The following is a 23,569-nucleotide window of genomic DNA, read 5'->3' as shown; positions in this document are numbered from 1 at the left end:
ACTTTCATGTAACTAGATATATTAGCTTTTACTTTCACTGTTTTTGCATCAAAATTAGGATTGTAATTAAAATATTTATAGTGTGTGCTGTAATTAATTTTTCTCTTTGTTTTCTCTCATTATTGACAATCTTGGTACACTTCTCCCTCATTAATTTAATGCACTTATTTTTATTATAAGCTTTCTTCTCTTGTTACTGTTTTTACTGTGCTTTAAAATATTTTTTTCTCCTTTAGAAAATGTTTGTAGCTGATGAGGTAAAATAGTTATTTCAACATTATATGTACTTCAGTTGGTTTATCAAGCTATTATTATCTCATGATTTAAAGACACTAATGATACATGCTAGATTTTATTTTATTTTTTACTTGTACTGATATAGGCAGCTGAGTCTATTGGGTTTCCAGTTATGATCAAAGCTTCAGAAGGTGGAGGAGGAAAAGGCATCCGTAAAGTTGATAATGCTGCTGAATTCCCAAACATGTATCGACAGGTATTTCTGTAGTCAGTGTTGTGTATTGTCATACTATACTCAGCCATCTTAGCTTCATATTTACTGCACATTTATACTAAGGAATATTTTCAGGTTTTTGTTGTTTTATTACTTGTTAATTTTTACCTACAGAATAGAGAGGTAATTATGTTTTCAAGCTGAGAGCCTGCACATGAATTTTCAAGCTAAAGTTTCAATTTAGAAAAAAAATGGTAAATTAATGTTTTAAGTAAAAAAAAGAATTTGTTTCAAGTTTTGAATTAATAAAAGTCTTATTGTTTGTATATAAAGATATGGAAGAAGAGGATAAATAACACTTGTTATTAGTACCATAGTCAGGGATAATTTTTCATCATTGTCCTTGAACTGTAGATTAAAGAGACTTACAGCTTTTCTCATGTTTCCTGTTCCCCATGTTCATAGAAAGGATAACAAATCTTTATCTTATTGTGAGAAAAGTTTGGAAGTTTCTCTGATTTATAGTTTCAAAATGTGTTATAAGTCTAAAAGCATACTTATCATACTTAAGCATACTTAATTAAGGGTTAGTCAAAGTGTTATATATTCTAGCTGTAACGAGGCACAATCATTGTTATAAAACAAGTTTCAGGTGACTCGTCGTGTGATTTGATAGACAGATGTACATTGATAAGCTTCCTGGTTTGCCAATTCTTCTGAATGATGAGTAAAGTTAATCAAGTAAAAATAAATAATTGGTGTTACTAATCCTTGCTCTAATTTTTATTTTTAAATGACTTATATAAAATTTATATAAATTACACTTCATGCCATAACAATTGTTTTTCATATAATTTGGTAATATAAATAGTCTTTCAGTCACTACTACTTCTATCATATTCCAAACAGCCTGATGAGTTCTGGTACTGGGCAAAAGGCTTCATTGCAAATTGTTATACATTCTTCTTTACATTGGTTCATAAGTTCTTAGAATTACAAACATAGTCTTCTCCCATTGGTTTACCCACTCCGGGATAAATAAGACTAGCTTTAGGGTTTGCCATTTTCTCTGAATGATAGTTAAAGTTGATCAAGTAAAAATAAATAGTAATAATAATAATAAATAATTAATTGGTATTATAATAAGTTAATAATGGATTATTAATTAATCCTTACATTAGTTCTGATTTGTAAATGTCTCATATAAAATTTATACAAATTACACTTCACCAGCTTAATATAGTTCACACTATTACAGTTGTTGTTCGTGCAGTATAATCATTTAGATAGCTTCTCAACCACTGCTGGGTCTGTTGTATCATGCTGTCCTGATGAGTCCTAGTATTGAGTGAAAGTCTCATCAGCACTAGATACAACACGTATAGTGTGTTTGACATATTTTCACACATTCTTTCTTACTTTCACTCATAAATTCTTAGAATTGGGGTTTGTGCCCTCAAACTTTCTCTTAATACTTCAGACTTTGCAGCCCATATTAAATGATCAGATAACATTTGTTAATAAAGCATATGGTCACCTTGGATAATCAAACAAGTCATATGATAATGTGGCAAACTCAAAATGAATGTATCAGTGGACTACTGCGGTAATATGGCTTACTCCTCCACCAGAGTTGTTTCTAATTCATCAACACTACTTGGAGGGGGAATCAAGTGTAGTCAAGTGTCTTCCTAGAGCATCTCATACATGTTAAATTGGATTAAACTTGGTGAGAGCACTGGCTAGTAAATTCCCTTGGTGCCCTCTTTTTTATTAATCAACATTACTTGGAGGGGAATCAAGTGCAGTCAAGTGTCTTCCTAGAGCATCTTGTACATGTTAAATTGGATTAAACATGGTGAGAGCACTGGCTAGTCCATTCCCTTGATACCCTCTTTTTTTTTTTTCAGGAACAGTTGAGGTACATGTTATCATCTATCAAAACAAACCAACTGCACCTTTAATGATTGTAAGACTTCATCTCTGTTTCATAAGTACTCACAGTGCCATATCATAGATGAAACCATAGAATTCCACCATTGCATAATATGCTATGTTGACAAGACAAAATATACTGGGACAGTTACAGGCATAAAAGTTCAAGGAATCTTTCTACATTAACATGTTAATACCCTCACTAAACAGAGACTCGGCCATAGAAGCTAGCAGTTTATGGCTACTGTTGGTCAGCATTCACACATTCCATTAATAACAACCGAGAATCTTCAACCAATCACAACACCCCTTCTCAAGCTGCCCACTACATAAACACCTACAATCCATATTAAGCTGACTTGAAGATGAAATGTGGAAGGCTTTTGAAACTTCTTTCCCTCTACTTGTACTATTTTTATAGATTGTTAGACTCCAAGATGTAGTCTACAATTGTTGTCCATTTGATATTTATTTTGTTTCACTGTGTACATATCTAGTATCTTGCTGCAGTGTGAAGTGTGATTAATCTGCAAGACATCTATCTTCATATTCTTTGACTAATCCACATATTCTTGACACTAGTTAAAATGTACTTTTTTGTGATGATGAATTAGAAAAATAATACCATTGGTTATTAGAAGTAAATGTATTTCTGACTATTTGCATCCTGATTTACCATTTAGTTGCTGCATTGAACTGTTGATTCATTTTGGAATCTGAGGTGTGCCAGTTACTTTAAGCCCATATTGTTAAATTGTGGTTGTCTTGTGAGATTGTTTACAAGTGTCTGCCCTTTCTAGATTTTCTGATTAATTGTATAGGGGATCCAAAAATGAGTCAACATACAGTAAACCACACCTTGTGAGACTTGTAGCCATTATGCACGGATATTTTGTGATTGACCAGCTTTACCCTCAATTTCATTGAAATGTCCAAATGTCTTTCTTGTGGTCCTGACATATTTCACTATCAGTCAGTGGGACATTACCTAATAATAGCAGTTGTACCTTATCATAACACTAGAATATAGAAAACACTGATTATCCCTTGAGCAATTTCAGCATAGCTGTTAATAAAATACTCTTTAAATGTTGCCACACCAGGAATTATAGAAATAACAGTTTGTAGATAATGTAAACTAAAGATATAGGTGATTACACTGACTTTGTTTTTGCATAGGTTCAGCTAGAAGTTCCAAGTTCTCCTATTTTTATCATGAAACTAGCAACTTGTTCTCGCCACTTGGAAGTCCAACTTCTTGCTGACCAGTATGGAAATGCAATCTCTCTTTTTGGCCGAGACTGCTCCATCCAACGACGTCATCAGAAAATTATAGAAGAAGCCCCATGCGTGATAGCAAAGTTGGATGTCTTTGAAGAAATGGAAAAGGTACTTTAACTATAAACAGAAAAAAACCCAACTAATCCCATGTATATGTGTGTCATGAGTTAATGTTTATTTAAAGTAAAATGCCAGTTATTATATTTACATTTAATTTTATTTATTATTTTCCTTGAAAAAATGCAACAGTGTTTTTATTTCAACAGCAAATATCACTTCTATTAAAGTAGCCTTCACTATTTTTATTTCTTCTACAAAATATCTATTGAAAAGATTTATTGGTTTTTAAAGTTTAAAATTAACTGTAAGATTTTGGACAAACCTAAAAAAAAAAAGGGGGATAGGAAAAGTTTGGTAAGCAAGCACACCATGCATTTTCTGCTTTCTTATTTCAACATAATGTTATTTGAAGTTTTTCAGTTATTTTTATATGTGCAGTTTTCACATAACACATGGTCAAGAAAGTCATTAACTTGCTTTATCTGTCATTCTGTTGAGATGGCACCTGATCTTCCCATGGGGGAGTATGATTGTAATGCTACACATTGTGTAAGGATGTTCACAACAGTGTCCTCCAATGGCAGATCAGGTGATGCATTGAGGCTACAACTTCCTATAATATTGAATAAGAATGACCAGTCACATGAGTAGCACTAATTGCTCTGGGTGAGTTTGACATTACCTTTGAATTAGGTAACATAAAGTTTAAATAATCTGTAGTTGTATCCAAGTCAGTCTAGTAGAAGTTATCTCTGATTCAGTGAAAGTGACTGTCCAACAACCAATGCAATTATACACACTCACTCTGTTGTAATATTAATAAAGATTGTTCATTGTGTTTTATATTGTGTCCAGTCTTTTTATTTCATTCTCTCGAACTCAATTAATACCACAAAAATTTGGAAATACTCTATAATAAATATCTTGTCAACTCTCCTATTATTTTATGGACCTATTTCATCACTATAAGGAAAATCAGTTTCACCTGAGAATACCACAAAGAGAATAGGAAGGAGAAAATGTTGGTGCCATGATCACAGGATATATTATTGCAGAGTTTTCTGTTTTTCTGCTGACATCTGTATTGTCCTTTACTCCTACTTTTGATTATTAAGTTTAAAACAGGTTTTATTTTTGAGGAAATGACATTTTCCCAGGAAGAATTAATCACTTAAGGGAGACATTTTCTGAGAAGTGTTATGTCTAGTAAAAGTCCTCTAATAGATATCAAACTTTTGTTGATACTGCATAGGTCCATGACTTCTATCTCATTGCATCAGGAAGGACAGTTGCTGATATAAGGTGCACCTAGAAAGGCTATTCTTGCTCTTTACCTGTAACTTAATTTATTAGAAAATGTATATTATGTTACTTATTTGAATTGTACCTTGTAAACAGACATGTTCCATTAAATGTTCTGTTGTCTTCTTTTGCATAGACTTTTTGCCAAGTTACTTGAAAACACTCAAACTGTTCAAAATTTTATAATCTCTAAAAACTATGAAAATAAGCTTAAATGAAATCAAGGTGTACTACACTACCTAATCCCTTTTATTCATAATATTATATGTGCAAGGGTTTGTATGTATTATACAGCTGGAGTTTGAGTATATTAAAATAATTTTGGAGCTTCTCCACATTGTTGCTGTCCATGTCACCAAATCCAATTATGCTCTGTCTGACAACTATGCATTTTGACAATAGCTCTGCAGTGTATTATTCATTGTAAAGCATCTACCATAAGTCTGTCATGTTCAAAGCACATCACTACTCCCTCTATGCTTTCTCTAATCTGTCCACTGTATGATGACATTGGTTTTCTATCATCTGTTTCAACAGTGTGGTAACAAAGAAATACATAGATGCTGTACTTCAGACATTTGACCAATATGTCTTTTATTGAATAACATGAATACCCTTTTCACTTTCCAACTGCTTGAGGTATGTCACTGTTAAATGGATATGCCATTGAAGCAATTTATGTACACATGAGTTGTGCCACACTTTCAGAAGATTTTGCCACTGACCTTTGTGTTCATGTATACTCATCTGTTATAAGACTCCACAGTTTGCTTACCATGGCTGTGGTACGACTTGTTGCTGGTCTTTTTCTGGATGGCCTTGGTGCCCCATGTTGATCCATATTACTTTGTTATCCAATGCCATTAAGTACAAGTGATATTCCCATCTTGGAAATTCTGAATCTCCAAAATTTGGTTTAATACAGTGACTTAGGACTGACCTGAATCTCTTCAACAGGCTCTTTAGATATTATGATTATGGCCAAAAGATTATGTTGACTGAGAGGACACAACTGATAAATCAGTACATTCTATTCATTATAGATTTTAGTTTTCAACTGTGGATTATGACATTAATTATAATTCTAGTCAGTCTGTTATACAGAGTTGATTTCATTAATTTTGGAAGCTACTTTTTTCATCTTGATTTATATACTTTACTCTGGATCAGAGGTTCTTATTAATCAGTAAATATGTTAAGTTCGAATTTCATATGTGACTGGTGTTAAACCTAAATACACATACACTTCATGATGCATACAGTATATTAGGTATGCTGTTATTTATTGTTAATCTGTATTTGTTTTCTGTCCTGTTACATGCATGTTTAATCATATCACATCAGATCAGATCTTAATATTTCACAAGTCTGTATTTATATTGTAATTTTTTTTGCATAAGTTGCCATTTGCAGGTGAGGAAAATCATTTAATGACTTAAGTAAATTGTTTATAGGAGATAGCCAATTAACAGAGGTGTAATATGAATTTTATTTGATATATCTTTTCCCCTCAAGTCACCCTATTCCCTTTTGAATCTAAGGCATGATTTCTATTATGAACCTTTCCAAATTGAGTGGTTAAAAATGTTTTAAAGTAATTACATTTTTAAGTTTAAAAAAGTGAGTGAAATGTTTAATGTTTTTAAAAAAATTTGCATTTTGCCTCTACTGTAAAAACATTCACAGTATACAAGACATAATTTCAAAATTCAAGCTTTAACTTAAATACTGTTGTTTGTTTTAGGCTGCTGTTCGGCTGGCTAAAATGGTGGGATATGTCAGTGCTGGGACAGTAGAGTACTTATATGATGAAAGTGGAAATTTCTTTTTCTTGGAACTCAATCCTCGCCTTCAAGTGAGCACTGGCTAATATTATCCTATTCATTTAGGATAGGTACTTTTTCAACATGTTTAAAAATTTTGGTTTGGGGTATAAATGGATTCACTTGTTTTTATTAATACAATTATAACAACTGTGCTTAAATAGTATGTAATTTTAAGAAATAGATCTAAAACACTGTTTAGTGAAAACTACAAGATCATCTCTTTGTTAGTTGTAGGCCTTTGAATATCCATTTTTTAATCAAAAGTATAATTTTACTGACTTTAAAATATTCTGTATTATACTAAATATAACACTTAATTTTGAAACACAAGTATTATGTTAGAATGATCATAGAACGTGTTTGAAATAAATGTATTTGTTTATTGTTTGATTAGGTTGAACACCCATGTACTGAAATGGTTGCCAATGTGAACCTTCCTGCTGCACAGCTTCAGGTAAGGCTTTGTGTGGATGTTACTGACATTCCCCCTATACTGTATATGTAAATAGGATAAAAATTGAGGAGGGTGAAATTTTGATAAAAACAAATCTTTTTTTTTTCCAATTATCTGTTTATACCACAATTATAAGACAAGTTTTACGTAACCTTGACCTGTGCTTCATTAGAATCAGAGTAGATAGAGAGGGAATCACTCTGTGTAAGAGTAAGTTGTATATGCTGTTAATTAAATGCAGTGATGTGTCATTTAATGTGTGAGCTGAGATGCTACAAGTGACATCTGAATAATTGGTTCACTGTGAATTAATTCCACACCAATTGCTTTTGCGATGCTATGGTGGTAGACGTATGGTTAGAATATGTCACAGCTCGTTCTATTCTTATATCAAGATTGTTCAATGATGTATAAGTAAAAAAAAAATTCACATTTCAAAAAATGAAACTTCAGTATTCAGTTGATGTTCATATACAATAGGTCTGGCATGGGCTGGTGGTTAAGGCCCTTGACTTGCAATTTGACGGTTGCAGGTTCGAACCACCTGTCACCAAACATGCTCTTCCTTTCAGCTGTGGGGGCATTGTAATGTGATGGTCAATCCCACTATTCATTGGTAAAAGATTAGCCGAAAAGTTGATGGTGGATGTTGTTGACTAGCTGCCTTCCCTCTAGTCTGTCACTGCAAAATTAAGGACAGCTATTGCAGATAGCCCTTGTTTAACTTTATGTGAAATTCAAACCAAGCCATATACAATGGACTTCACTGCACTTCACAGATGCTTCACAATAGACATTGTGTTCTAGGACTATATTGTGTAATCATTGTCATTATATTTATAACAATCAACGATGGAGGAAGTAGTTCTAAGGAAAGCACAGCATCTGGAGCTTCTTTCAAGTAAAGTGTTATTAACTTCAGATATTCCATTTTATTTTATCTATTTTGTGTTTTTTAAACTTTTCAAGACTTCCCATGCTTTTTTCCATAAATATTTCCTAATTCTGATATCTTCAAATTTGTTATATATATTTTTTTATTCTTAGTAATATGTACCTCAATGTACAATCCTTTTATGTGATTAGTTGCTTGTTTGTTATTTTTTACTTAGTTTAGTCAGATGTTTTGTTTGTTTTATTCTAATTTCAAGCTTACTACAGTTGTAATAGATTTACATTTAATGTTTGTAGCAAATATACTGGTTGCTGTTTTTAAAACAGATTACAACATTTAGATAAAAGTGGTATCACATCATCAGGTTACGTTATTTTTTTATAAAAACAAACTACACCGCTTTAGGTTTCAGTAGACATTAGAATCACGCCTCAGTTCAGTTATATATCTAATAAGATTCAGTATCTCTGTGTGTGTGTGTGTCACATAACTCCTCCTAAACTGCTGGTCACACTGACTTCTAAGTGGTACCAAATGAATTGTCTCTGTCCCAAGGTTAGCTTTATGGTAAAGTTTTCACCACACCTCTTGTTGAACTAAGGGATTTCTCAAAAAAACCCTTCTCTTAAACTGCTGGACTCACCAACTTCTAAGTGGTGCCAAACAACTGGTCTCAAATGTGAGGTTTGCATAAAGGTAAAACTTTTCACCCAACCCCTTAGGGAACCTTGGTATTTTACAAAAACACTTTAATGTGGTTTCCCTGAAAGCGGAACCTAAATTGAACATTAATTTACATAAGAATATGTAAATAAGTAGGCCTACTAATTACCATTGATTAGATAAAATTTGAATTATAATGGCAATGATCATTAAATTGAAAAAGTGCAAAATAGTGTTTCAAGCATTAAATTTGCATTATAGCGGCTCTGTAAATGTAGGCCATAGGCCCACGGGTTTGCTCATTGTTATTTGATTTCTCCTTTTGTTCAGTTATATTTCTAGGAGCCTATTGAATGGCTTCCATGTATAATCCAATCATATTTAATTACTGAAGTTGAAGTAACAGAATGGAATATTTAAAATAGGTAAAGAATTTTAGCAAAGATTAGATAATTTTTCTGAAATTTTAGTCAACTGAGAAATATGATTTACAGCCTTTTATTTTTGATATTATTTCTGTTACAGAAATTGTAGGAAAGATAGATTAAATAGCTTTATGTTATGCATGATTGTTTTCAGGATTTAATTTTAATTTTATGGAATTTGATATAACTTTAAGAAAATTGAATACAAATATCTTCATATAGGTTTCCAGGTGTATAAACATAAGAGATCATGAAAAGGAAGATTCTTAATGGATATTTTTTTAATAATTATCTATCAGTTTCTGTTAATTCAAACTTGTATTCAGTATGGTGATGAAATTTCTGCTACTTCTTATAAATTTTAACTGAACATTTTCTGGAGAAGAAACAATATATTTGAGTGAAATAAATACTTTTTTCAAAAAGCTTCTTTTAACTGCTATTAAGAAATTTAAAAACATTTTATAATTCCACTTTCTCTGTGTCTGAAATAATCTATGCAATGGTTAATATATATTTTAGGTAATATTTTATTTTGTAGGAAAAAATTGTAATAAACTCTTTATGCAATTAAATTCTTTCATTAAATGTGATTACAAAAAATCAGAGTAGAAAATTCATGCTTACATCACATGACTTTGATTAATGGACTTGATTGGTGTCGAGCATTTTATATTGATTGGATGAAAATTCAAAAATGGTCTGATGTTTTTATCATGCAGTGAACGGTAAATAAACTTTATCAAGCTATGTAATTTACTAGTGTATAAATAAACATAGTATTTCATCTTATATTAAATGCAGTCTACTTTTGTTATACAATTTTTTTTTGTATTGTGCTTATGAACAGATAGCTATGGGCATCCCCCTCCATAGAATAAAGGATATTCGAGTGTTGTATGGTGAATCATTGTGGGATGATAGTGAGATAAATTTTGATCAACCTAACCATAAACCTTATCCATGGGGTCATGTCATAGCTACTCGAATCACCAGCGAAAACCCAGATGAAGGATTTAAGCCAAGTTCAGGAACAGTGCAGGAATTGAACTTCAGAAGTAACAAGAATGTATGGGGTTATTTCAGTGTGGGAGCTTCTGGGGGGCTTCATGAATATGCAGACTCTCAGTTTGGTCATTGTTTCTCTTGGGGTGAAGATAGGGAGGAAGCCAGAGAGTAAGTAATGTTTAATAATTCTGACAATAGACTCTACAGGAAATATATGTTTTATAATGTATGGCATTACCTCTTTGTTTTAGCTCCTTTTTGACTTTGTTTTTTTTTTTTTTGCAAAGAAAAATATATAATAAGGAATTTTAACGTTTCATCTGGCACAAATGTGATTTAAACATTGGTCTGTACTTTTGCTATATTTGAATGTGAAACTAAATTTAATACAATGAAGCATCTTGGATATTGTGATTAAATGATTCATTAATAGGTGCTTGGAGGCCTGGTGGTTAGAGCACTTGACTCGAGATCCACGGGTCATGGGATTGAATCCCTGTCACCAAACATGCTCACCCTTTCAGATGTGGGGGTGTTATAATGTGATGGTCTATCCCCCTATTCATTGGTAAAAGAGTAGCCAAAGAGTTGACAGTGGGTGGTGTTAACTAGCCTCCTTTCCTCTAGTCTATCACCGCTAAATTAGGGATGGCTAGCGCAAATAGCCATCGAGTACCTTTGCTCATAATTTAAAAACAAACAATAGGTGCTTGTTCATTGCAACACAGATTTTCATGTCTGAAATTTATATTGCTGTTCAACTTTTCATGAACTTGGATTATTTACCTCAAATTTGGTCAATACAACACTTTTTAAAGAATTCATGTTTTTGTTTAAAATGGTCCCATTTGTTAGAATATTAAAACTGATATCAGACACATTTACCTTTGGGTGGCATAATTATATTTGTTGCAAGGCATTTGTCATACATATCAAGTCACTAACTGTTGCACTTATTATACATATATGTATTTGTGATGTATATTGTTATTATGCTGTTATTATGTTACACTATTAAGAGTACTTCATTATTTTACTCCCTTGATTGGCATATCATGCATTATATTTGTAATAAGTAACCTTGAAGCCTGTATTATAATGTAACATGATTGTTTACATATATATTTGGGTTGTAGTTATTGGACATGGTGAATAAAGTACAACTGGAAGAGATTCTTCACACACACAAATACTGTGTTGTGCGAATCTGCTGGTTATGTGGCTGTCGTTTCCAGTCTATGTAGTATGTAATGCTTAATAGCCGAGTCATGTAATGTAATTTTCATTTGGGCTCTTTCACTAACATTCAGTGAGCATTGTGAAGTTTTCTGTAATATGATAATTATGCATCAAATGATATTCTCTGAAGAATGTACTTGTTTCTTGCTATTCCTCATCACCTTTATCCTGGAATGAGCTCAATGTGAATGATACTGACAACTATTTTGTGTAATAATGATTATTTGTAACAACCCGTGTATTTCTGACATCTTCATAGCCTTAAATGTGCACATTTGATTAACATGCTAATGTTTTAGCATTTTAATTATCACACCACACTTCCTAATCAGTTTGTCTTTAACCAGTGTCATTATTTTTTATATCTTTTCACATGAATTATATGAAACATAAATTATTTAATGGAACCCCCTCCCCCCTGCATTTTTTTTTAAGTACTGCCTATGAGCTTTAATTCATGCAGGAATTTATGGTTGTTTGTTACTTTTTTAAACCCAGAAACATGGTGTTGGCATTGAAAGAGTTGTCAATCAGAGGAGATTTTAGGACAACAGTAGAGTACTTGGTTACACTGTTAGAAACAGAAGACTACCAAATTAACCAGTTTGATACTGGTTGGCTAGACAGGCTTATTGCCAAAAGAGTTCAGGTGAGAATCTTTTTACAAACTTTGTTGGTAAAATGTACAAAGGTTAATCTAAGTGCATAAGTGTTATGAAACATTTTGAGCTTAAGTATATGTTTTTGCAAGGAATGTTTGTGATCTCATGAATAAACTCTGCAGAAGGTTTTAGTTTAAATATGTAATGCCACCTAACTGTCTAAAATTTTAATATCATGTACATAGTCAAAGTTACCTATTTAATGAGAACGGTACATCACGGTATGAACTCCATATAAACCTTTGTATTTTGAACAGAAGTTAATACTTTTGTGAGTAGGTACATAAATGATGACAAATCTGTTATGGATTCATGCAAGTGTTTGATACTGAACTTGGAGGTTCACATGTTTCAAGACAGTCTATGTTTTGAAAAATAATAAATAGACTGCCTCATTCTGTAAGGCAAGCCTGTATAGTTTGACACTGGACTTGTATATTCTGTTTACAAGCCAACTTGAAAGTTGAAAAATTAAGTGTTAAAATAATCAAAAAGGGATTATTTGTCCAGCTGATAAGTTGAATTAACAACCTTTTTAGTTATTCTTTAAAGTGGCATTTCTTCATTTAAAGCAAATATAATTTTACAATATACTTATATTTGATACCAGATTACTGACACTCATTTTAAATACTGTTCCATATATTTTTGGAAAATAACTCGAAGAGCAAACGCCAAAGAAGCCCTCTTGTAACTGTACACATTAAATTTTTTTAAGTAAGCATGTTATTACTGTGTTTCAATTTTACTGGGACTTATTGTAAAATTTAATTTCATCACCTATTCTAGAAACTCTACATGACATTGTTTAGTTTAGACATTACATTAATTCACTTGTAACTCAGTAATTGGTCTACACATATTTAGTCTTGTATTAATGAAACTTAGATTGCAAAGCATACTGTGACACTTGGTAAAGCCAGGTTTATTTACAGAAATACTATATGCTTAAAAGAAATCCTGTTTTTTTTTTTTTTCTTGCTTTATGAAAGCTGTCAAAGAGATGTATAAGCATGAATTGTAACTAAACTCAATCCTGTAACTGAGTAATATATGTTGTTGTTTTATGAAAAGAGTAATATACCTTAACTCTAAACTGTAATTCTTTAAGGCAGAAAAACCAGACACAATATTGTCACTGATTTGTGGATCTGTTCATGTTGCTGACCAAGTGATTATAAGCAGCTTCCAGAATTTTCACAGCTCGTTGGAGAAGTAAGACTTTTCTTTCCAAAATTTTTATCTATTATTGCTGAATATAAATGCTTCATAATAAGTTCAATGTGGTTTATTTATTTTGTGTTTTTGTTTCAAATTATTATTCAAATTCTTTGATTAATAGAACTTTTTAAAGTTCAATGTAATACAGTTCCTTCAAACTAATTTATGAAAATAGACTGAAAGAGAGATACATATATAATTTTCCTACTGGATTTGAAAAAACAAAAGCTTAACTTATTTCATTGGTTAATATTGGAGACAGTTTTCAAAACTGTATTAAGTAAGTTTCTGCTAATAACTTAGTGTGAAACTGTTACTTAAAGATGTCATGTTTTGTATAACTTTCTGTTCTGATATTAAATCACAACAATATGTACAATAAAACAATGCTTGTAATATTTGTATTAATTTATTCCAAACTCTTTACAAATCCCATGATGGGTTAGCAATAACTTTACAGACTTGCAATGCTTAAATCCAGAGTTTGATTCCACATAGTGGATAGGGTGCAGATAACTTATTGAGTAGCTTTATACTAAAAAAATATAAACTGTCTATAGAGAGAAAAATAAATACATGAAGACATTATACTCCAGTAGTCAAGGCATCAAACTCGCAACCTGATGGTCGCAGATTTGAATCCTTTTCTGCTGTGGGGGTGTTATAATGTGATGGTCATTCCCACTTTTTGTTGGTAAAGGAGTAGCCTAAGAGTTGTAGGTGGGTGGTGTTAACTAGCTGCCTTCCCTCTAGTCTATTACTGCTAAATTAGGGATGGCTAGTGCAGATAGCTCTCATGTAGCTTTATGGGAAATTCCAAAACAAACAAACATTATACTTTACCAACATGTCTTGCTGTTTTTATACAGTTTTAATAATGTTGAATCAATTAAAAAAATAACTATATTTAAAACTGTGTGGATCGAGATGTTCAATAAAATTTGTTTTAATTTCTTCTTAAACTCTTTATAGTACATTATATGAACATAGAATTTACGCAGTTTATGATGGCTTACATTAAGTACAATTAACTGATCACAAATGTTACCTGACATCTAACTTTTTATAATGACAGCTATACCACACTCTATGTATATATAACATTAAGTCATTATTTTGTAGTCACTATTTACAGCAACATCATTGGTCACCAGTATTGTTTAGAGGAACAAATTTTATAGTTACATGCGGAGAAAGGTATTTATTGTTAAGCCTAGAAACAAAAAAAGAACAATATACAAGAGGAGCTGAATATTTCCAATCTTTGGTTTAAAGCTGTTGGTTTGAAAAATAACACATACTGTATATAGTAAAATAACAAAATTAATGTCAAAGAATAAAAATGCCTGTGTTTTCAAAACATGTTCTGAAAAGACAAACCATCTGGATGTTTTGTTAAACTGATTTGAAGGCCAAAATTCTTCATTTTTTTTCTAAGCATAAAGATAGCATATTGATTTAGTCAGTGTGTGTTTTAGATTATACATATTTTATCATCAGTTGTCTGTAACAATAATGAGCCCTTATGTTGGCCAAAATGTCTTGTTGGCAGTGGATAGTTCAGATATAGTGTGTTTGATATACTACAACATATTTTTCTTAACTTTCACTCATAAATTCATAGAATACACATCAAGAATGACATATATATGAGTAGAATAGTTTCTCATTATATCTGAAAAAGATACTACAACATAACATGGGTATTTAAAAGGATTTACAGATTCTTTAAGCATGTAACCGCATGAACTTTAAAAAGGTTAATTGTGTTCAGAGCCAAAGCTCTGAGCTTTTTATACTGCCCACTGCAAAAAGTAATTGTTGAGCATTTCAGTCATGTAAAGAGCTGCTCACCAATAACATCCGATAAATCAACATTTTTATTCTTTAAGTTATGTCACATTTTGAAATGTAAATAATAATGTGATTAATTCCTAACAATTTAGTGTAGAATATCCTGCTTGCGATATAAAATTTGGCATCAATATTATTCATGTCTGTTCTCCCATCATTTCAAAAGTGAATGTTGAGCTTTGTCTGCATGTGCAGCTTTTCAAATGCAGCGCAGGAAGCAGCCACCATAAATGGAGAAACAGGCAAATGCTTGGACAGACACCTTGGTTTGCGATATATATACAAGATAATGTTTTATATTGTCAAAACACTAAAATAAGTTAAAAATTTGTAGCTATGTGCATGTAGATGTAGATGTCTCGTGTAAAATTGTTCAAAAACTTGTACATCTTTCTGCTTTTCAAGTCCACACACACACACAGTGAAAATAGTCTCCATTGTATTTCCATTGATAATTTCTAAATTCTACCTTCATATTGATTCAGTCATTAGACACTCAGCAAAGAAAGTTTACAGATATTGAATGAACTTTCAGACTTGTACACAAACTTTTAGTTTTTTTCAACTATCTATATTTCAAAGAATTATTTTTTATAAAAAAAATTTCCGTAAATGCATAACTTCCAACTTCTTTTTTTTTCATTAAATCTTTTAAAATGTTAATTTAATTTTTCATGATATACATTTCTTGGCCTTGGATCTTATCCCCAAACCTTTTACATGCCAAGCAAATGCCCTGAAAACTGAACTAAAGGGTTAACCCACTAGCAATTCTAGTAGGCACTTTTTAACAACCTAAGCTGTGATATTTTTTGCATGTTTCAAACAAGGCCTATCCTCAGGGTCATAGAATGAATACTAGTTGGGTTCCAGTTTATCTTGTAGTAATTTCAATTTTTATTTCCTTGGCTTTGATTTGAACCTGAGACCTGTCCCATGTCAGGTGAGTGCTCTTCAAACTGAGCTGAAGGGTTAACCCTCTAGCAGTTGCTAGTAAGGTAATTTTTAACACTTAACTCAAACTACCACTTTCTTTCATTATCACAAATAAGTTCCACATTGGGTGCAAATGTAGTAATTTCTTTTTTTTACAATATATATTTCTTTGCCTCAGAGTCAAATCCAAGACCTGTCCCACACCAGGTCAATGCTGTACCAACTGAGATAAAGGGTTGACTCATTAGCAATTGCTAGTAAGGCATTTTTTACAAATAACTACCATATTAACGCTATGTGCACAGGTGTGGGCCAAAATGCACATGTAATGACCTCTTAAAGAGTTGCCTTCAAAATGTAATTATACTACTTTATATCAGTATATCAATAAACTTGGCATCAAGATATAGTTAATAAATCTAATTTTAATATTATATAAGTTTCAGTTCATTTCAAAATAATATCTATAAATTCTGATATGGTACTTACCTCCTCTCACAAAATTAGCTATTCTCGTTCGGTGCTGCCCTCTATAAGCGAACTTTTTCTTAGACCCTTGCCACAATCCTTCTGCTCCCTCTTATTAGAATTGAAAGATTCCAACGTGTCTCTCTTGCAAATCATCATGCATCACTTCACCACCAATAGGAGCATGACATGCTCATGTGACGTATGTGACACCCTCTATACTGAACTATCACTTCTCATTTGGCAGCGCTTGTATCCATTCAGATGTGCTTCATGTTTGTTTAAAGATTCGCGTTCGGCTTAAGTTTCCTCACGAAGTGGTTTTCTGTAATTTATTTAATTTTCATTCAGACAATTTCTTCACTTTGTATTTTTATTAGTTAGTTCCAGCCACATTATTCTTTTTCACTGTTTGAATTTGGTGGACTCTTCTTCACAATGAATTCTGAAGTTCATGTTACCACTTTGGGGGTCACACATGAGACTAGTGTTCTCAGGCCTTGAGTATGGATAACCAGATGGTAGATTTATCTGTGTTTATATGCCAGGAGATTGAATGTAACATGGACCAGCTTTTGTCCTTGGATGTCACCCCAGTTCCTCCCAAACAGGTAGATCCTGTTCAGACTGATGAGGACTTTGCATCCTGATTTTGCTGTACCTTCCCATCATCTGCCTGAGGAGTCAGTTAGGCCTAACTTGGTTTTTGGATTTTGTTTTTCAAGTATGTTATGTTTTATTCCTTTCTCCTATTTCTTATGAGCTACATCCTTCCTTACTACGTGACCAATCTTCCCACCCCTTTTTGGTATTTCCGCTCTCCCCTGATATTCAAGTTCATGCTGATCAACTTGCTTCCCAATTAAGCAATGGGATTAGTATGCCTTGACCCCCAAGAGCTTCAGATCAGTTCACGCTTTCATAATATCATGCTGACTGTCCCTTTTTGGACCAAACAGTTATTAGGTTCCATATTGCCTGTTTGGGGTGCGGCTCCTGAATTACCTGACAGTTTGACCCGTGCCCAGTATTCTCACCTGCGTCTTACCCTTACAACTGTGTTATAGTATCTTTCTTCTCTACACCTCCTCTCTGAGGTTTTCCACAGAAATCCTGCGGGGTTTTCATGGGATACCCTTTCCCTTCTTTCCTCCACCCTAACTTGTTTGTCATTTTCGACTCTGGCTTTGCACACATAGTTTCACTGCTGTTGGGACCTTCTTGGTTGTGATGCAATTTTGACTCAGGTCTGTTTACCATCAGCTTATCTTAGTGATTTACGTGTAGCCCCATTTCTGCAGCAATATGTTTCTGACATAAGCCTGGAAACACTAAAGTCATGGATAGCATTGGTCTAACAACAATCTACCCTTACCAATATTGTTGCAGATTTGTCCCAGTCAGAGCCTCATGTCATCTATTACCATTTGCCGTCCTTCCCCTTCCCAACCCTTACTTTTCCCTTCTTCTCTTGGTGCCTCTTCTCGTCATTTTTCTCGATGACGCACCTTACATCACCACCAGTACCGGTGACTACCCAGTGGGAGCTCAGCTTGCCGATTTTCTTTATTGCTGGTGTTCCTTTGTTGAGGATCAATGGGTTCTTTAGGTTTTATCAGAAGGATTCGTGATCCTCTTTCTTTCCCCGCCTCCTGTATCTCCTTTCCCCATTTCCTTCGGATCCCATGACCAGTCAACGTCTGTCATAAGCGGTTCTGTAATTGCTATCTCAGCAGGCCATCAAACCTGTTCTCCATCCTTCGACAGGTTTTTATTCCTGACTTTTTGTTGCTCCAAAGAAAACCGGGGACTGGAGGCCTATCATAGATTTATCTGTTTCGTTCACCTGCCCTTGTTAACTATGGAGTCTTTTCTCACCCTCAGGTAGCATTTTCTCCAGGTTTATGGATGTCACCAATGCTTATCTCCATAAACCTATATCACCTCAGTCTCATCCTTATCTTCAGTTTGTCCATCTCTGAGTAGTTTATCAATTTTCAGCACTACCATTCGGTCTTGCTTCAGTCAGGTAGTCCGAGAATGTGTTTGACATCTTCATGCTCTGAGGTTGAGTTTTCATTATTACATGGATGACTGGTTTATTCCGAACTGAAGTTGGCTAGTCATACTTGGCAGCTTCTTTTAGTGGCTGTTCAAGTGGGCTGGTTAATCAAACCGGAGAAGTCCTTACTCAGACCTACTCAATACCTCGTCCATTTTTGACAATCGTATCAGTCGGGCCCAGCCTTCTTCTTCAAGACTATGTTCTATGGAATTGTTAGTTCGCCATGATCTCTCAATTCCATCACTTACTGCTCACAAGGTTCTATTGTTTTGGGGGATGGGGGTCTTCAATAACATCACCAGTCCCTCTCAGTCGTGCCCATATAATATCCCTTCATGATCAATGGAACCTTGCATGGGATCCTCTTTCTACTCCCATTACCCTCCTTCTTACCCAGCGAGATGATTTGCTTTGGTGGTTGGACAAGGCACATACTTCATGGACATGCTGCTTCCTCCTTTGCATCCAGATCTACATCTTTTCACAGACATATCCTATCAGGGCTGGGGTGCATGGGTCAACTACCAGTTAGCTTTGGGCAATTGGTCTATGAATGAAAGTGCTTTGCATGTCAACGTTCTCAAACTTCAACTGTACGTTGGGCATTGGATCACTTCCTTCTTGTCGCCTGACATTGTCTGGTGACGGTTCATTCCAACAATTCTAAGGTGATGGCACATATCAATCACCAAGTGGGCACCCAGTCGAGAGATCTATGTTTTCAGATGTTGGATCACTTATACTGGGCCCACATGCAACACATTCATCTCATTATGTGTCATGTGCCAGATGCTTTCAATCTTATTGCAGATCGTTTTTCCTGCCCCGACCAGATATATCCAACAGAGTGGTCCTCAGATCCCCTTGTTTTCAGGGAGCTTTGCACTCGGTGAGGTTCTCTCCATGTGGATGCATTTGCTTTGAGCCTCCATCACAAGTTACCTCTCTTTTGGTTGCCGGTCCCTCATTCTCAGGCTCTAGCAGTCAATGCCTTCAGTCTAGATTGGTCCCACAAATATCTGTATGTTTATCCTCCTATCTGATTACTTCATCAGGTGATTTCTCTCATCCATACCACTAATTGTCAGATCCTTCTGATTGCTCCTTAATGGCCAGCGCAGCCGTGGTTTCCATAGTTACAGCACCTGTTACTCTCTTCTCCTGTACCTCCCTTTTTTGTCAACCTCGGTTGCTGGTTCTACATCCTGCCCTTCACGTACTGCATCTTCATGCCTGGCTTTTATCCAGTCCTTGGTGAGGAAATCCAGGTTCTCCCATCAAGTTGCTTTCTTTTTTAGCTGGTTCCATACATTCTTCTTTCATGGAGGTGTATCAGCACAAGGGGAAGATGTTCCGCAGTTGGTCTACAACTCAGAGATTTCCCGCTGACAAGCCTACTGTGACTCGGGGGGAGGAATTTCTTACTTGGGTTTTTGACTGGAGGTCCTCTGTCTCCTTGCTCTTGGGTTATCAGGCAGCTTTACCCCATACCTTTTGTTTTCCCGATACGGTAGAATTTTTACTTCATCTGTCCTTACCATGTTACTGCGTTCCTTCCAATTGCATTGCCCTCCCAGGCAACCTACCCTTCCAGATTGGGATGTTAATGTGGTACTTCATTCCCTTACTTTACCTCTGTTTGAACCACTTTCATCATGTTGTTCCATGCTACACCTTTTTATTAAAACATATTTCCTTCTCCTTATAGCCTGTGGAAGTTGATGATCAGATTTGTTTGCCACTGACATTTCACATACACTTTATTACCCTCCCTGTCTTCTTCTTTATTCGGATTGCTCCTTCTTCCAAAGACCTCAGCAATTTGGGAGGGTAGCTCCTCCTTTTTGCCTATTTCCCTTCCTTCCATTTCTCATCTTTACCCTCGACCAGTTCTGGATAAGCTTCTGAGTCCAATCAGGGCTCTTTGTTGTTATATTGCCTGTACGGCTCCCTTACGTGGTATCCATTCCCAACTCTTTATCCCCTGGCAGTCTTCCTCCCTTCCTGATCTTTCATCTTCAACCCTTACTAATTGGGTCCAACTTTTGATCTGATTGGCTTATTCCTCTTTCCTTCTTCCTCCCGGAATTTGTTCCATTTGTCTTTTCATCAGATTAGACACCTCAACTTTTCCCTCACTTCTCGTTTTCATTGTCCATTGGAGTAAATTCTACAATCAGGCATGTGTACCATGCCCAATACATTCTTCTCCCATTATCTACATCTTATTGTGGTTTCTTCTTCATCTGTTTTTTGTCTTCCACCTGTTGCTGTTCTTCAAACTTTGGTGCGACTCTGATTGGTAAGTTTCTATTAAGTTTTTTTTTTTATCAGGGGCCTTTTTTTTCTTTATTCCTTATTATATCGATCTCGCTCTGTGGCGAGTGGTGCCTGACCAGGTATTCTTTAACTTGAAATCTACAGCCATGTTGACTCATACTTTATATTCCATGGCTTCTCAATGCTCACCATTGAGATGGGGTGTTTCACAAGATTGCTTCTGGATGAATAACCATGCTATATTTTGCTTCATAAACATGCACGTCCCAGACTGTACCACCCATGGACTGCCTGGGTAAAGCAGAAGGGGATAGCTACCCATCCCTGCCATGCTGTAGTGAATAGCTCGGTATGGTCTGCTTTTCAAAATAGAGTTTTGTAGTCACCCATGATGTTCCTCCAGACTCTCTACCACCTTTTTGCCCTCCTTTCTTCCAGTGGAGTATGGGAGTCCTTACCACTTTCCAGTTCCAAGCTGCTGGGGTGGTTGGCAAAGATAGCTATAACCATTCAGTACAGAGTAGAGAGGTGGTGTTTTGCAGGTGTAGAGGACGTACTGTCCTCCTCTTTGCAATATATAATTATGAAGGAATGATACGTCAAAATGCAGTTCACCCTTTCGAGTGGAAGCTCTCATCCTACCCCTGCACAGCTGTCGGTACCCTGCGGCTGGGTTTTGGATATAGAGTAGAACCAATCACCATAAGTCCTCACATGTTTTGGGTTGTCTGTCTTCCTCCATCGATTTTCCTCCATTTGTGTTGTGGGTCACAGAAGTGGTATGTGGGATTATTACGGTTCTGTCCTTTGGTTCTCCCTCGTCCTATCTTAATACGGGGATGTTATTGCCTTTTGGATGGTTCCGGTAAAGTTCCCAGTTGGGGGATTTTATTGCATGTGATAGACATCCTTTTGATACTGGATCAATAGCTCAGTGCTAATACTTGTGTCATACCTGGGAGACAGCGTGATTCTCAATCCCCCAGTCTCTTTAGTTTGAGGTAAAGACGGTATGATCTTCATCCTATTCCCGCATGGATGTCTGTTCCCAGCGGCATGGGTTTCGGATGTAGTTGACTTACCAAGTACGGTTCGTTGCTCCCTAGCCACTCTACACCAGAAGGCACATCCATTGTTTTACTCACTTTTCTATTCATGGGATTGAGCTATATTTATTTCTATGGTTAGAATCACAATCCTGACACAGTTCTCTCCAACTTAGGTGTGCTCCTCTCTCTTTCCACCTTTATCTTCTCCACATTTCACAGAGGAGTGAAGACTATACCTGGTTCAGAAGTGGTGCGGTTCCTCCTCTGATCTGACTCTCATTTCCTGGGGTATTCTTCAGATGCTTTTGGGGGGTACTTCTACCATTCCCTCGCACTGGTCCCTCATCCTTTTAAATGTGGGATTCCGGTGCTTAAGCCTTCTGCCAAACTTTGAAGTGATAGTTCGGTAGAGGAGTATAGAGAGAGAGAGTCACATGTGTCACATGAGCATGTCATGCTCCTATAGGTGGAGAAGTGATGCATGATGATTTGTAAGAGACACACGTTGGAATCTTTCAATTCCAATAGGGGAGAGCAGAATGTTTGTGGCATGTGTAAAGAAAAAGTTCATATACATAGAGGGCAGCACTGAACGAGAATAACTAATTTTGTGAATGAAGGTATCTATCAGAAATACATTTTCAGTATAGGAAAATTATAACTTCTCAGTCTTTCCAAAAAATGTGATAATTCTTTCTCACATTTGCTATTGGATTATTTATAACCACCCATACTGAGTTCTGTAGAAGGCTATCTCATTTTCTTACTAGGTTTTAAATTATTTGGCCTACAGATTTATTGTTGCTATTGCCAAGGTAACCTCAACAAAGTAAGGGAATCATTTTAATTCAATAATTGTTTAATTAGAAAGGCAGTTAAATTATAGTAGTTTTAGATCATTGTATTTTTTTGCAAGATTTTGTGTTTTTAATGGTACATTTAGAATAAATAAAAATTACCTTGCGTACTACTACCATCATTACAAAAAAAATAGGGTTAAGTTTTGCTAAGGGCCAAGAGCAAAAAATACAAAAAGCTAGACATAATAACTAAGTTTTTTGTTTTTGTATTTATATCTTTTATTTATTATTATAAAAGTAACTAAGGTGTAAAAATAAAAAAAAATTGTTGGGTTAGATTAGAAAACACAAATGAAAAACATTAAATAGAAAATTTCTTAGTGAGGTATGTACATGAGCTCCTTTTGCATTACTTTGTTTACTATAACTTTATGTGTTTGCAAGGTGATTTATAGTTTTGTAAGCAGGTTTATTGGTTACACATTGTTTAAAGCTTAGAATAAATATCTGTAATATTCTGTTCCAATTTGCAGTCTTTCTAGAAAGAAAAATCAGAGTAATTCAGATTTATTTCATATTTTTTTTGGTGGTTACAAGGAAATTCAAATGGACCAAGCCCATATAGTGTTGTTGTAGAGAAAATAACAAAAGAAATATAAAGATTTGCTGGAAAAATGCTTTTTATATTCATTTAT

At 34.6% G+C, this 23,569-nt stretch overlaps 1 protein-coding gene across 4 annotated transcripts in view; it reads left to right on the top strand.

Annotated features, from left to right (window-relative positions):
- Positions 1 to 23,569, top strand: part of LOC106467551 (acetyl-CoA carboxylase) — a 156,452-nt gene that overhangs the window by 46,495 nt on the left and 86,388 nt on the right. For all 4 annotated transcript variants that reach the window (XM_022395748.1, XM_013927912.2, XM_022395750.1 and 1 more), the window contains 7 exons: positions 383 to 493; positions 3,566 to 3,775; positions 6,774 to 6,884; positions 7,250 to 7,309; positions 10,143 to 10,468; positions 12,038 to 12,188; positions 13,313 to 13,416. In XM_022395748.1, the coding sequence (XP_022251456.1) occupies positions 383 to 493; positions 3,566 to 3,775; positions 6,774 to 6,884; positions 7,250 to 7,309; positions 10,143 to 10,468; positions 12,038 to 12,188; positions 13,313 to 13,416 (1,073 nt within the window). The remainder of the gene's footprint in view (positions 1 to 382; positions 494 to 3,565; positions 3,776 to 6,773; positions 6,885 to 7,249; positions 7,310 to 10,142; positions 10,469 to 12,037; positions 12,189 to 13,312; positions 13,417 to 23,569) is intronic.

The sequence above is a fragment of the Limulus polyphemus genome, unplaced genomic scaffold, assembly GCF_000517525.1.
Source record: "Limulus polyphemus unplaced genomic scaffold, Limulus_polyphemus-2.1.2 Scaffold2657, whole genome shotgun sequence".
Classification (NCBI taxonomy): Eukaryota; Metazoa; Arthropoda; class Merostomata; order Xiphosura; family Limulidae; genus Limulus; species Limulus polyphemus.
The sequence above is the reverse complement of the archived record's forward strand: the minus strand, read 5'-3'. Positions and strand labels throughout refer to the sequence as shown.